This window comes from Pungitius pungitius, chromosome 17 (assembly GCF_949316345.1).
Source record: "Pungitius pungitius chromosome 17, fPunPun2.1, whole genome shotgun sequence".
NCBI classification, from domain to species: Eukaryota; Metazoa; Chordata; class Actinopteri; order Perciformes; family Gasterosteidae; genus Pungitius; species Pungitius pungitius.
Genome location: NC_084916.1, coordinates 10,013,198 through 10,026,427, shown reverse-complemented (window position 1 = coordinate 10,026,427; position 13,230 = coordinate 10,013,198). Strand labels below are relative to the sequence as shown.

At 43.1% G+C, this 13,230-nt stretch overlaps 4 protein-coding genes across 4 annotated transcripts; 2 read left to right on the top strand and 2 right to left on the bottom strand.

Moving 5' to 3' along the window:
* Positions 1–2,479: 2,479 nt before the first annotated feature.
* tdp2b (tyrosyl-DNA phosphodiesterase 2b) lies at positions 2,480–5,134 on the bottom strand. The gene is made up of 7 exons (XM_037474799.2): positions 4,639–5,134; positions 4,273–4,394; positions 4,031–4,180; positions 3,850–3,941; positions 3,360–3,478; positions 3,097–3,267; positions 2,480–2,988 (listed from the first exon to the last, which is right to left on the bottom strand). The coding sequence occupies exons 1-7, from the start codon at positions 4,789–4,791 to the stop codon at positions 2,707–2,709; spliced, it is 1,089 nt and encodes a 362-aa protein (XP_037330696.2). The 5' UTR covers positions 4,792–5,134; the 3' UTR covers positions 2,480–2,706.
* On the top strand, positions 5,117–6,227 carry acot13 (acyl-CoA thioesterase 13). The gene is made up of 3 exons (XM_037474803.2): positions 5,117–5,278; positions 5,420–5,604; positions 5,799–6,227. Exons 1-3 carry the CDS (start codon positions 5,195–5,197, stop codon positions 5,956–5,958), a joined length of 429 nt encoding a protein of 142 aa, XP_037330700.2. The 5' UTR covers positions 5,117–5,194; the 3' UTR covers positions 5,959–6,227.
* On the bottom strand, positions 6,214–10,094 carry c17h6orf62 (chromosome 17 C6orf62 homolog). The gene is made up of 5 exons (XM_037474801.2): positions 8,529–10,094; positions 8,178–8,354; positions 7,965–8,090; positions 7,591–7,725; positions 6,214–7,493 (listed from the first exon to the last, which is right to left on the bottom strand). Exons 1-5 carry the CDS (start codon positions 8,655–8,657, stop codon positions 7,368–7,370), a joined length of 693 nt encoding a protein of 230 aa, XP_037330698.2. The 5' UTR covers positions 8,658–10,094; the 3' UTR covers positions 6,214–7,367.
* An 11-nt stretch (positions 10,095–10,105) lies between these two features.
* gmnn (geminin DNA replication inhibitor) lies at positions 10,106–12,923 on the top strand. The gene is made up of 7 exons (XM_037474800.2): positions 10,106–10,295; positions 10,674–10,745; positions 11,342–11,440; positions 11,542–11,695; positions 11,777–11,859; positions 12,146–12,256; positions 12,343–12,923. The coding sequence occupies exons 2-7, from the start codon at positions 10,689–10,691 to the stop codon at positions 12,541–12,543; spliced, it is 705 nt and encodes a 234-aa protein (XP_037330697.1). The 5' UTR covers positions 10,106–10,295; positions 10,674–10,688; the 3' UTR covers positions 12,544–12,923.
* The last annotated feature ends 307 nt before the right edge of the window (positions 12,924–13,230 follow it).

Genomic DNA, 13,230 nt, shown 5'->3' with positions numbered 1-13,230 from the left:
GGCCCTAGTATTTACTCTTGAGATGTGTACTTATTTGCAAATGAGACGTTTGATACAACTTCTATATATTTAAATAAAAATCCACAGATAATATCAATAACAATTAAATGAGATCCACCGAAAGCATGAAAGTATTTCCCAAAATGTCCAACGATTGCTTTTATATTTTGTATCTAGTCCACTTCTTGTTTGACAATTTTTAAAGATCGAGATACTTAATAATACTGAATCAATCCTTTTACTTGATTTACCCAAACTTTGTCGGCCTTGTTGGATTTTAGCAGCCTTAGTTAAGGTATCACCGGGGAAACTTTTTAACAGATGTCTTAACAGGAATGTGTTGCTGATTACATTTCAAATCCTCCCAATGTTGGATGAGCTGCTACACATTTCATGAACTCCTTTCCTGACACATTATAATCCCACCCAAAATCCTAGCAGCCCCTTCATATTACCCGGCTTCATCCTCAACCTTTTGAGAGCGATGAAAGACAAAATGTCCTCGCTCTTGAGTATTCCTCTTATGTTGCAAACATCTAAATGACTGCCAGTCCTCAAATATGCAGCAGAAGCAGCTGCACTGTAAAGCCAAAAAAAATGCTGCCTTCTGGGGCAGTTTGTCACAGAGATTTTGAACAAAAGTAGTGATGGATGTTGCCGCAGTGATGTAGCACCGCTTTGGCGTTGCGTGTCCTTGCCCTGCCTGTGACAAAGCGTCAGACATGGTGCAGATAGATCCTGATTGATAACACACCTGTTCCCGTGTACACACACACACAAATGTTGCCGTCTGCCCACACCTCAAACCCATAAAAAGTCATAAAACCCCCAGAAAAGAAGCAGCAAACAACACTCATTTTATTTCTCCATCTGTTGCCTGTAGCCACAGAAAAATATTTGAGTACTAAGCTTCACGGGCTCGGGTCAGAGCTGTGTCTGATCCATCATCGTCTCTCCCTGCCTCAAAGGACCTCCTCCCAGAGCCTCTCCGCCAGCACACGGACACGTCCACACAAAACCAAGAACATTCATTTTGACGGGCCTCAGATGAAAGCCCTAGATCTCACTGAGGGCTACGCTTTTGGAGGAAAGCTCCAAAAATACATCTGCGATGGTTGAAAAAACAAAACAGAACATAGATCTCAGAGTGAAATTGTCATTGAAAAAAAAAACAATGGGTGAGTGAAATGATCTTGGAATATTGTCTACGTAGCCTTCCAGAGGAAAACCTGTGGTGCGAATGTTTAAGGTTGATCGGCCTCTGGCAGAAGAATCCCACTCAACGCAGGGGGGAGAGATCACATGACCTCCTTCTCGGCCCAGACGGCCTCCATCTGTACCATCTATGACCAATGCTGACGTGGGAAAAATAAGAAAATAGAACAAAATTGCACACTTCCAAAGGACTGTGGAAAACCATTGTACTCAAATATCTGAAACCGCTCTGCTGCTGATTGGGCAGCTAGAAATAAATTGATCTTTGCTTCTGACCCTGTACTGGCTGGAAGCAGAGATCAATGTATTTTTATTGTAGACTATGCCCTTGACTCTGACTTGACTTTGTGCCGAGTCTATTTTGAAAAGTTATTTTTATCACAACATTCTGGAGTCAAACCAAAGAAAAAATCTACCACTTTAAATTGAAACCTATGATTGATTTGTTAAAAAAAATGTGAAAGCATTGTGTCCCTGTTGTTGCTATTTTGGTATTTCTTTGTCATATATGAATATCATTGGGTTTTAGAAACGTAACCCTAACCTTTAAAGGACATCACCTTGGGTTTCCATTTTTTTTTTGCGTTTACATGTTTTAGGCTTGAGGAAAGCTTGTTAGCGCTGGACAGACATGGCTCATATGTCCTTGCTAATTAGGAAACATCGAGCAGGGGACAAACAGGGGAGGGAGGCCTGTTCTGATGACGGCTGCTTCCAGCGAAAAGTCGCATCTGTGTCCTCTCCCGAGGTCAGCTGTGCGACGGCTGCAGAGACTGTGCTGTCCGCGTGGGGAGCAAACGCGGTCGCATCTGAAGAGTGCATCACAGAGAGGGCCGAGGAACACGTCCCAGGCAACGTGACAGCAGAGACGAGGAGGTCACATCGGGTTACAACTGAGATCATGGTGTAGAGTTGTAGATTATTAGTGCAAGTGAATCATATCCTAATGTGCCTTTTTCACAACAGGTGTATTAGTGATGAAAGTATGCTCTGCACTCATGGTTTTGGATTCATCTTTCAATGGTTACATAAACAAATTGTCTATGTCGGAGTTTCAGATGTGAGGAGTCTGCTGTTAGGCTCACGGACCTGAAGCTCAAATTGTATGGAGTCACTTTTCAGTGGCGAACTGATATTTCTTCCCTTTTATGTAAAAGGTGAACTGCACACTGGCATTAGATAAGGTCATTTTTTAAAAGGAGTGCAGTGATAGTCTGTGCTGCTCTCTAGTGTTCAGATACCAATACTACATACACAGAGTTGCCACGTTTATTGATGCTTTCTTTATTTATTAACTGATTTTAAAAAAAGAAAAACACAAGTAAGGGACACATTAAAAGACAAAATTAAACAAATCAAAATGTAAAATGTACAGGTAACCAGATAATTTATCTTAATGTATTTCTTCATGTTCAGTGTACTGACTGAAACACACAAAAGCTACACTAGCTCATCTGAGAATTGGCGTGTTTCAGTTAGTTTTGTACATCTCTATGCGGAGGCGAAGCTACAGTAAATTCCCCAGTGATCACTAGTGAAGCGTCCACAGTCCAGCTTGTCCAGCCCCACCAGGGCCATGTGGTCAGGGGCCAGGCGTGGGACGCCGTCCTTGGCCGCGGGGCGGAGGTAGACCCGGTCGAAGCGGCAGCGACTGATGTAAGGGACCTTCTTGTTGTTGTTGGCTTTGGTGTCCCATGTGTAGCGGCAGTGCTCCTGCTTTCCCAGTCGCTCCCACACATCGCAGACACTGGAGGGCAGACCCACCTTGGCCACCTGAGATGGTTCATTTTAAAGAGATAAAATGTATAAATGGATGAAGAGAAATAAACCATAAATGCCAGCACAGACGCAACTGTTGCGATGCCAAGACAAATGACTGACCTCAGTGTCCCTCAGGTTCGTGTCCCCTCCAAACAGGACGGTGACGTCAGCAGGTGCCTCTCTCATCCTCTGAATCACCACTCGCAGCTGTTTCATCCGTTCCTCTGCTTGGCCTTTACAGCTCTCCAGGTGGGACGTCATCAGACACAGCTTCTGGCCTTTGAATGTCACCTGATTTCAAAGAGATAAAAGATCACAGTGTGTCAACTTAGGTTGAGCTGCACGTGGCTTGAGTATTTGGAATGAACGGTCATCGGACAAACCTGAGCTACAAGCAGATTCCTCATCATTTGAGTTGTGGGATAAGATACTATCTCGCTCTCCAAGAATCGGACCCGTGTCTTCTTCAGCATAATCCCGGTGAAGTAACCATCCTCGCCTCCTGGACGAAAAAAGTTCAGCGGATCGTTTAAACCTTTGGTCTAAGCCTCAGTTTATTACTTTGTTATTTAGTTCAAGATACTGGACACTATCAGACACCCATTGTATAATTAAAAATGGTAGAGTTTATTGAAACAGGAGTGTAGGGAAATCTTGTGTGAAAATTCATTATAGTATTTTTTGGAAATAGCAAACGTTTTGACTTGTCATTTCAGGGAAATCAAAGGCTTTGCTCCATTGAAGTGTCCCAGCAAGCTAAAACACAGTGAAGGTGAGCCAGCAAGCACAATACCAGGACTAGCTAAACAGAATCCGTCCATAATGTACTTGTATGCTGCTGTCCTTTGCCTCTTCTGACAGTATTTGGCGTACCTTCAATGATCAGGTAGCTGACAGCCCGTTTCTTCAAGTACTGGACGTAAGGTGGAATGAGCTCCTGTAGAAACACCACGTCTGGAGTGTATCTACGTGAAGACAAGATTCAACACATTTTTCCTTTAGGGGCACTGACTGCTATGCGACAGGGAACGGCCGTGCAGATGAACGAGCTTACAGGACTAAGAAGGAGCACAGGCCTCTGGCGCGTTCTCCAAGGTTGTCTGTATCGAGTCCATCCACGTTCCAGGAGATCAGAGACAGTTTATTGTCGTCTTCATCAGAGGGTTTGCGCGTCGAGGCTGGACTGTCTCCCGTCAAATCTACGCTGCAAATGTTTCACAAACTGTTGATTCGTTTGGAGTCATCAAATACAGGTAACTTGGAGAGCGTCAAAGGGAAGGAAGACTGTAGACTTACCAGTCTGTTGGAGGTTTTTCCTCTACTTTCTGCCTCTTTTTGGAGGGGCTGGTCCCGCTGTCTGGGAAATCCTCTTCAAATACTTTTTCCAAATCAGCATCAAAGAAGGAATTCAAAGCTCTCTGAAAGGTAACAGGTCAGGTGCATCGGGATCAACTGCCCTGATATTTTCAAGACATCCATAACAGATTTCTAAACATGTTTGAGCACTTTTTAAAGCCTTAAAAGGCAAATCTAATACTTGAAATGAACAGCAGTGTTGAATTGCCAAAAACTGGGCCCACCATCATCGTCATGTTACTTGCCCAGGCCGATAGTGACCTGCAAGGAATGTGAGGGCAGAGAGGCCCCAGCGGTCTACTTTACCTCCATCTCCCACTCGTGTTCAGCCAGGTAGCACTGAGCCACCGCGCTATCGGATCCGGTCAATGCCGCAAACTCATCGCATAGACGACTCCTGCTTCGTTCCACGTTAGAAACCGATGGCGTGTCCGAGTCCGATGCAACGTTAGAAGCCATGTTTTTAAAGCCACTAGCTTTTACTCGCAGAATTACACAGGAGAAGTGGACTAGTGAAAACACTGGTCCATGTTTTTCCTCCGCAAGTTACCTCAGGTGCACCAGTGAAAGTCTTTCGGGTAACTTTTCCAATTAAAAGATCGAACAGATAAAGGCAACGCGAAATAGAAACGTTGCTTTGTATGCTTGAACGTGGGCAAATTTAAATGTGCAGCTACAAAATAGTTTACGATAAGGAGCGTTTTCAACCGAAATTACAACCACGGATCTACATGCAATTTAGCTAACGTTAGCCGATTAGCTTTAAACCTCCTCCGGACGATTTATCGAACGGAACTGCTTCCGGTGTGAAGTCCGAGGTAAACGGAAGTTTTTTCGACATTGACCGCAGTTATCGTTAAATATGGTTTCACTGTCTTTAAACTCGTTAAAACAAATCATGAAAGCGATGGTAGATCACCAAGGCTTCGACAAAGTCCTGAGAAAGGTAAGTCTTTCACATTCTGAAATATTTCTCGACACATTACATTTTTATTTCTGTGACCGTGAGTAGCAGTAACATCGCTCGGTTACCCCGGCGGGACGTCATACAGGTGCACTGTGACAGGTAGCCACGTGTGTCCCTCAGGTGGACGTCTTGTCTGCCACTCCGGGCAAGGTGGTGTGTGAAATGCGGGTGGAGGAGGAGCACACCAACCGCGGGGGGACACTGCACGGCGGGTTGACAGCCACTCTGGTCGATGTCATATCCACCATGGCCATCATGTACACTGAGAGGGGAGCCCCGGGAGTCAGTGTGGACATGAACATAACGTGAGTCCAGCAACACGGTCAACATTAAAAAGCTGATCACCACAAAGCTTGTAGATTAACCTGTTGAATATAAAGGGATATTTGAGCTCTCAGGTGGAAAAATGTATGGCAGATGGCTGTTGGGTTTACAACCGTGTACATAATATTTTTAAGAGAGCAGGGGTTACAGGAAGTCCCAATTTTTTTTTTTACAGATATGTGAATGCCGCCAAGATGGGAGAGGATGTTCTCATCACTGCACAGGTTCTGAAGCAGGGACGGACGCTGGCGTTTGCCACTGTAGACCTCACCAACAAGGCCACGGGGAAGCTCATAGCACAAGGCAGACACACTAAACATCTTGGCAGTGGCTAAGCAGTCTCCTCTTTGCCAGTCTTTAAATCACATTATGTGCAATGTCGAAACAAGGGACTGAGGGAAAGTTCTCAATAACAGTGTGCTGAGCAAGAGATGGACTCCATGTCCGCTGGTTGCTAAATGAATCCTTCTGCCTTTGTTGAATCTATGTTAACAGTTAAAGAAACTAATAGCTGTATGTTGAGTCAATTCTGTGACAACTACTGTATCAATGGTACCATTTCATGCACATGTAATAAAAATAGACAAGAGTTATGCTTTCAGAATTTGCATTGTATTGAGATATGCTCAGTATTGATTTGAAAATCAACAGAAAAACCCAGAAGTTACACGCCTATTACCCTTAAGTGAACACACTAAATCAACAAGGAGCAAAATTATATTTACTATGTACTTAACATTCTTTGACAAGCACAGCCAATTTTAATTTGAGCGTGTCAGCAAATTATCAATTTAGTAAGTCAAATAAAACAAATCAGTTAGCTTTAGCAACTTTGTTAAGCAAGTTAAACATTAAGTATGTCACCAGTTCAGTTTTTCACCACCCCACATCTCAAACAAACAATAAAACAGATTTCAGTAGCTTAAATGAACGGTGACAACGACCTCCACCATCTAACCAACACTTGACTTGGTGTACAATGCCTTTCAAGCCACTCCAGATTTTAGCAAAGACCTGCCTAGCATTTCTTAGAGGAAAGCAGATGACACCAAAACATTTTTTAAAGTCCAGCAAAAAAAAAAAAGAACTAAGGCGGTTGTAAAGAAGCAATACCTACACCATATGATTTGACAAATATTGTTTCTTTACTTATACAGGTGTTTAAACACCTTTTCACACCTGTCCTTGGTCAAAAGATTGTGTCAAGTTGTTCTAGAAACCCCATCGACATGACAAACAAGCTTGAACAAACCTTTCTTATGACAACAAGGTTATTAAACACGTCCATCTGAAAACCACCGTGAAGACCTGTGTATTGTTTGTTCCTGTTTTGATGCAACATAAAGAGTTCCTTCAATGACCCGTGCTGTTGATAGTGCGGCTCCAAGAGAACCACCAACCACTCAAAATCAATGTTCGTGCAGGTTCAAATGAAAGAAATATGAGTGAGTAAGCGGGAATGGAGAGGGAGTAAAAGGGGAAAAACGGGGGAACCAATCCAAAAAAACGGCAGAAAGAGAAAACATTGGCAGCATGAGGAACAAAAGATAAGGATGGGAACTGAATCAGCCTCGGGTCAGGGAGGGGAGAACGGGTAGGTAACAAAAACGGGAGAGATCCAAGCACAAGTTCAAATCTTTTAACAGGAAATGAATGGAGATGAGTACATCAATTTGCTTCTGAAGGCTTAGGCAGGAAGGAGGGAAAGGGCTTTTTCCTGTGTGGCTGTTAAATGCAGGAAGCCTTAATCAGGCATGTATGGGCGGAGGTGATCCTCGATGTCTCCCACACCCCAGCAGGTCAGCTGGTCCTGAGGCAAGTATAGGCAGAGGCTGCACAACTTGAACACTGTGGCCTTGGTTTTAGGAGTCTGGAAGAAGTGGATAGAGAACATTTGCGGTCAAATGTTAAGACTCTGTCTGTTAGTAGAAAATCAGTAGCATTAGAATTTCAGTGCACTGACTCACCTGTAAGTGCTGTCTATCCATAAAGAGAAATACAGACTGAGTTGGGTTATTCATGACCATTCCAGCCTTGTCTTTACGACCCAAAGCATGCAAGCACTGCTTCTCGTAGTCTCCATGATGAAATTCGAACCTGGCCTGTAAAGCAGAGGAAAGTCTTGTGAGCCAATAAGAACATTTAGTCTCATAGACTTCTAGCGGGGTGATTCAAGAGCCAAATTAATTCAGTCAATTAAATAAAATGTCTCATTGTGAAAATCAGGTTATTATAACACTGACAAAGCTAATTTTTAACTGTAATTAACAAATTAGAATCAAAAATAGCCACAGTCAAACAGTTACAGCCAGAATGATCTGCCAAGGTGCCATGGTCTGACCTGAACAGGCCTAAACGGTTCATCATCGGCCCCCTTCCATCTGGAGAACAGTAGACAAACAATCTTCTCAATATCGTTGCGTGGCCAAAGGATGAAGTCCATCTCCTGTGTGCAGCCTATCACATCCTGTGATAAGAGAAGAGAATGTAAAACGTAACAGGACTGCCTTTTTCAGGCAATCTCCCTCCTATGAACAACACACCCACGACTTACCCTTCGCATTGACTGGTATCGGGGGGCGTGCAGTTGCACGACATCTTTTTGCAGGAGTTCTAATGAACTCGAGAGAGAGTAGCTGGAATCTCGCACACCTCGTAGGATGTTCTCTTCATAGTTGTTGGTCATCACTGGCACCACTTCAGCTACCTCAAAAAGTGCAGACTTCTTCTTCTGCAATGAATTAACACAAGAACAAACAAATTGAACAAATAAAATCTGTGGGAATCCAAAAGGATCAAGTCTGAACGGGACGTGTAATTGTGTAATGGTCAAAACGATTGAGTAAGTGATGTCAAAGTACAAGCAGCTAGTACGAATTGGGATTATGTCCAGTTACTGACAAACCTTTTCTTTGAAAACGAAGGCTATATAAATCTTGAAGTCAAACTGATCAGCCAAAGATTCCCGTTTCTTCCGAAGTTGAGCTCGCAGTCGGTTTCTTGTTTGATTTCTTCGTGAAGTTGGGTCCCCCATGGTTAGATTTTGATGGTACGGTCGTCTCTTGTGCAGAATATTTTGGCAAAACTCTGTACTTTAGTATACGTTGGATAAAGGATGGAGGTAGCTACCCTTTGCAGAAACAACGCATCAAAACAACTCTAGGCTAGATCTTGAAGATACCCACTACCAACTGAGAAGTTTGACAAATCATAAACAATACTAAGTCATTTTTGTTTATTGTAAAAGGGCAGTGCTTAGGAGGGGATTGGTCTACAATCTAAGACTACATGTCCTTATTACTTGTTCAGAAATTCATGTTTTAAGACATGATTTTAAAGCTACATGAGCATTTTTCAACCTGCCATCAACAATGGATTAACAGTCTTAAAGAAAAGAGCAACTCAAATGTGTCTTTTATACTGAGAATTGTACTGAAATCAACAGAAATATTTACTACTGTAAAAACCCATACCGACCATACATTTTTCCTAGTGAAATTGAGGACTACAGAGACTAGCAAGTCGACAAATATTGTATTATTTGGGTCATTTCAGAGTCCCTCCTCCATTGCTGTCGTTTTGTGTTTGTTTATCCGTAGATACAGCGTGTTAAAGACGGATTGGGGAGACGGACGAACATGGCTGTTAAATACAGATGCCAGGAGATGGTGGCACCGGGTAACATCGAAGACTACTGCGAAAGTACCTTGACATTTCCTTAAACTTTTTACTGCCACTCATTCGGCCCACGGCCCGCGGTGCTGCCACTGCCGATAGTCATGATGTGGGCGTATTTTTAGCACACTAGCTAAGGTGAGCTAGCAAGCTAATCTAGGCAGTCACTTCCGACACTAACTAGTAGTGAACCGACGATAAAGCTACATCTTATCTTCTGACGGATTGGCTTAATTGAGGCCCACGTGAGGTTGGCTAGCTAGCGTACAGTCATCTTTCTACGCGTTTACATTTTCTCGCCAGGTTCAATGCGACTGCCAGTGCGGAGAGAGTCAAGAGACCGTCAGGGGTGACTGACTAACTGGTTTTGCTCGTGCGAGGCATTTTAGCTAGGTACAGTTAGCTTCAGTCGCGTCTCGTCGACAACTTAATCGACAAAAAACAGCAAGGGATTTAATGGCGAACCAACGACTACCGCTGAAGGCCGCGATACGCGTTAGTTAAACCAGATCTCCCCCTTTCTGCGTCTGAAGTTTCGAGTTGTTTGCAGCGCTTGTTTTCTTTCTTTTTTTCTTCAGTCGTCACAACCGCCGACTCGCCCTGCCGCATGCCATGTCAAGATAAATCGACAATCCAGCTGAAATCCTCCGTTCTTTCAGTCGACATGTGGCGTGGTCTGTCTCCCGGCGGGCCCATATTTAACGGCGTGTCGTCCAACGTTTGTCCGCTCGGTTTTCTTTGTGTGGTTTTGGGCAGCTTGCAACGGCACACTCAAGCTCGACGACAGCCTCCCCCAAAATGGCTGCACAGTCAACTACGAAGATGTGACGTGTTTTGACATGTGACCGCGAGAGGGAAAAAAAAACCTTGTGGTTCGCGTCTTTATCACGTGACCGAGCGGGCGTATTTAAGCCCCCAGACGCGGGCTCTTCGGAAGAGACGAATAACCAACCAGTCTGCTGCTAGGCGCGAAAACGACGTGTTTGATTCACCAACGGTAAGCTTATCAAGTCATGGTTAGAAACCATTGATTAGTAATCATTGATTAACGTGTTGAACAGTCTCCGTATACAGTATGCGTAATTACTGTTAACCGCCGCCGGGCTAGCCTGTAGTCTTTTAAATGGTCGTAGGTTCAGAGTCCTTTTTTAATGAGGACCCGACACGTGTAAGCTGTTTTAGTTTAGTTAACAATACTTGTGTATGGCTTTAGGCTCGATTGTCTTTTAACCACAAACGCCGTTGAATCAGCATTACAATAATAGTTTTATCCAACCAAAGTTGTATTCAACGTTATACTATAAAGTTGTCGTTCTTATTTTGGACCTATTTCTCGTAAATTTGAGTCTAAACTTCCTCTACGCTTCCCCTCCAGGCCTTTTGAACGAAAATGAGTTCCAGTGGAAAGCTAAAACCCAGCCACCAAAGGTCTAATGAGAATGTAAAGGTGAGCAACTTAAGTGGACTGGATTTGTTTTTGTTGGACGTGTCTGGTCTGTCATTTTATTAACTTGTATTATTCACGGGGCTTCGTTTAGTCACCGTATCGTTGATGTTCTCACGAAGTAACGTTGTCATTGTTTGAGGCTGATCTCGTCCCCCTCAACCGGCTGTAGGCCAGAGACTGAAACGACGGATCTAGTTAATGTCTTGTGTAGGGATCACTCGTTTTGACCCTTTTAGTTAATGGTATCCATCAAAACTTAAATTGATGTCTGAAATGAAACAGCCTTCACCTCCATTATTTAAGTTTAGATTTATGGAGGTGTTTGTTTTTCTGTGGTAATGAAGCACACAGTAACTGAGTGACCATGCCTGTGCCACTGTAATGAGCCTCGAGGTGTAGCTTTGTTTCTCCCATGGTGACGGTAACTAAAGTAAAGCGATGCTAAGCTTTCGTGAATAGAGGCTTCGAATAGGAGAACACGGGTCATGTTCATTTCCCATGTGACTCAGTTTCTCTCCCTTACCTTAAACATTTTGATATTTGAATTTTGCGATCTAACCTGCAAGCTAAGGGTTTGTTTTGGGGTTTTTTTGCAGACATTTCTCACATCTCGAAATGCAATGGGATGCCAGAGGCAAACCCTGCAGGTCCTCCAACAATCAGCAGGCAACAAAGCGCTGGGAAGGTCAGCTCCGGTATGTAGTGTATCTGATCTAAATGTTGCTCTCTTGCAGCTTTAAGTGAGTTTCAACATTTGAAAGGTTCTAGCTTGAACATTTGTTTTTCTCCCTTTTAGGCAGGAAAGATTGTTTCCAAAAGGAAACAATGTAATGCAGAATACACTAGAGGTCCAAAGAGGGTGAAGGTAGAAGTTAAGGCTACACAAACTGAAGAAACTCCATGTCTGTCAAGTGACATGTCCAATGAGGCGTATCAACTTATGGTCGTAGGTAGGCATGATGATCACTGCATTTAATACTAATATTTGGAATCTACCCCTAAAATTTGAGCTAAATTTCCGTCTCTTGTAGAAACTCCTCCTTCCGCCTACTGGAAAGCGATTGCAGACGAGCGTCAGAAAGCCTTGTACAATGTTTTACAGGAGAACGAGAAGGTGAGTTAATCGCTAAGAAATGGCTAATGTTAAGCAGTCCATTGTTGCCCTTGTGGTCTTAACCCTGACTGGCTTCAGTCCAGCTGGCACAATGTTTTCAAGTAAACATGCACCTAATTGCCCCAAGTTTATTTGTCCGGGTTGGCTGCTGCTGTAGAATTACTGAATAAAAGTAAATGAGAACTGCTATAGTGTTTGTAAAATACATTAATGTTTTTCAAACTGCATCTGTTCTCTTCACCCTTGATTATGGCAATGAGTTAAATGTTTTTATTCTTTTTACCAGTTGCACAAAGACATTGAAGCTAAAGATGACCAGATAACGCAGCTAAAATGTGAGAATTCAGAGCTACAGGAGCTGGCGCAGCATGTACAATACATGGCTGATATGATTGAGGTAGGCACAATTTATTTATCCAGGTGTCTGAGGTGAGATGCTTTGTGGCCATAATAACTTTTTTTTTTTTTTCCCCTAAATTTCAGAGGCTGACTGGGGAGAGCCCAGAGAATCTGGAGGAATTAAAGGAGATTGCTCTTGACGTGCAGGATGGGGAGGAAGCGCATGACAACAAAAATGAGGCAGGACAGAGCGAGGAAGAAGACTCTGATTACAGCGAGTTTGATTTGGAGGACGAAGAAGAGGCCTCAGACCACGAACGAGCTGGACCCTCGGAGCAGGATTAACCAACACAACTTTGGGTTGTAATGGGACTTTGGCCTTTTTTTCATACGGGTCAGCAAGATTTTTTTTTTTTTGCCCTGTGGTCAACCATTTGATTGCATTAGCTTAGGAAAGTAATTTATACTTCAAAATTGACGGTTTGGAAACTTCTGCCTTTTATGTTTTTAAGCAGTTAACAGAATGGTCTTTGTTTTTATGTTTAGGTTTTGCTGTACTTCAGTTAAAGTGTTCAGAACGAAGCCAATGTTTTAGGAGGAACAGAGTGTAATATGTCAATGACTGGCTGCTTACTTTATTAGTCCTAAGCCATTATAGTAGGCAAATGTGACTTAAAGTGTTTGTTGCTTGATAAATTGACAGCAAGCGGCATGTCTCACCCACACCTTGAGTCTTTCATTCAACTCGCTTGGTGGTTTGAAACCAATCTGGGGTGAAAGGACCATGTGACTGAAGCTGCACTTTTCCTACTTGGAGTCTTTGGAGGGGGGGGGGGCTACATGCAAGATGTCTCTGACCACATGGCCCTATAGTGTTTTTGTTTACACTAATATTGTGCAATGTTGCTCAATTTTGTACATAAAGCTTAACTTAAAATAAATTCTTTTAAAAAACACTTGTGCATCTTTGGCAAAGCCAGTCAATATTTCAAAGTAGTTTGAGTTTATTGATTGCTTTGCTCATTGTTTTGA

Coding starts and splice junctions, on each gene's coding strand:
- acot13 (XM_037474803.2), top strand. CDS start 5,195: ATGGTTTCACTGTCTTTAAACTCGTTAAAACAAATCATGAAAGCGATG. Junction 5,279..5,419: donor TCGACAAAGTCCTGAGAAAG/GTAAGTCTTTCA, acceptor TGTGTCCCTCAG/GTGGACGTCTTGTCTGCCAC. Junction 5,605..5,798: donor AGTGTGGACATGAACATAAC/GTGAGTCCAGCA, acceptor TTTTTTTTACAG/ATATGTGAATGCCGCCAAGA.
- gmnn (XM_037474800.2), top strand. CDS start 10,689: ATGAGTTCCAGTGGAAAGCTAAAACCCAGCCACCAAAGGTCTAATGAG. Junction 11,441..11,541: donor CGCTGGGAAGGTCAGCTCCG/GTATGTAGTGTA, acceptor TCTCCCTTTTAG/GCAGGAAAGATTGTTTCCAA. Junction 11,696..11,776: donor GTATCAACTTATGGTCGTAG/GTAGGCATGATG, acceptor CGTCTCTTGTAG/AAACTCCTCCTTCCGCCTAC.
- c17h6orf62 (XM_037474801.2), bottom strand. CDS start 8,657: ATGGGGGACCCAACTTCACGAAGAAATCAAACAAGAAACCGACTGCGA. Junction 8,091..8,177: donor GATACCAGTCAATGCGAAGG/GTAAGTCGTGGG, acceptor CTCTTATCACAG/GATGTGATAGGCTGCACACA. Junction 7,726..7,964: donor AACCGTTTAGGCCTGTTCAG/GTCAGACCATGG, acceptor TCTGCTTTACAG/GCCAGGTTCGAATTTCATCA.
- tdp2b (XM_037474799.2), bottom strand. CDS start 4,791: ATGGCTTCTAACGTTGCATCGGACTCGGACACGCCATCGGTTTCTAAC. Junction 4,181..4,272: donor GAAAAACCTCCAACAGACTG/GTAAGTCTACAG, acceptor AAACATTTGCAG/CGTAGATTTGACGGGAGACA. Junction 3,268..3,359: donor GGAATCTGCTTGTAGCTCAG/GTTTGTCCGATG, acceptor CTTTGAAATCAG/GTGACATTCAAAGGCCAGAA.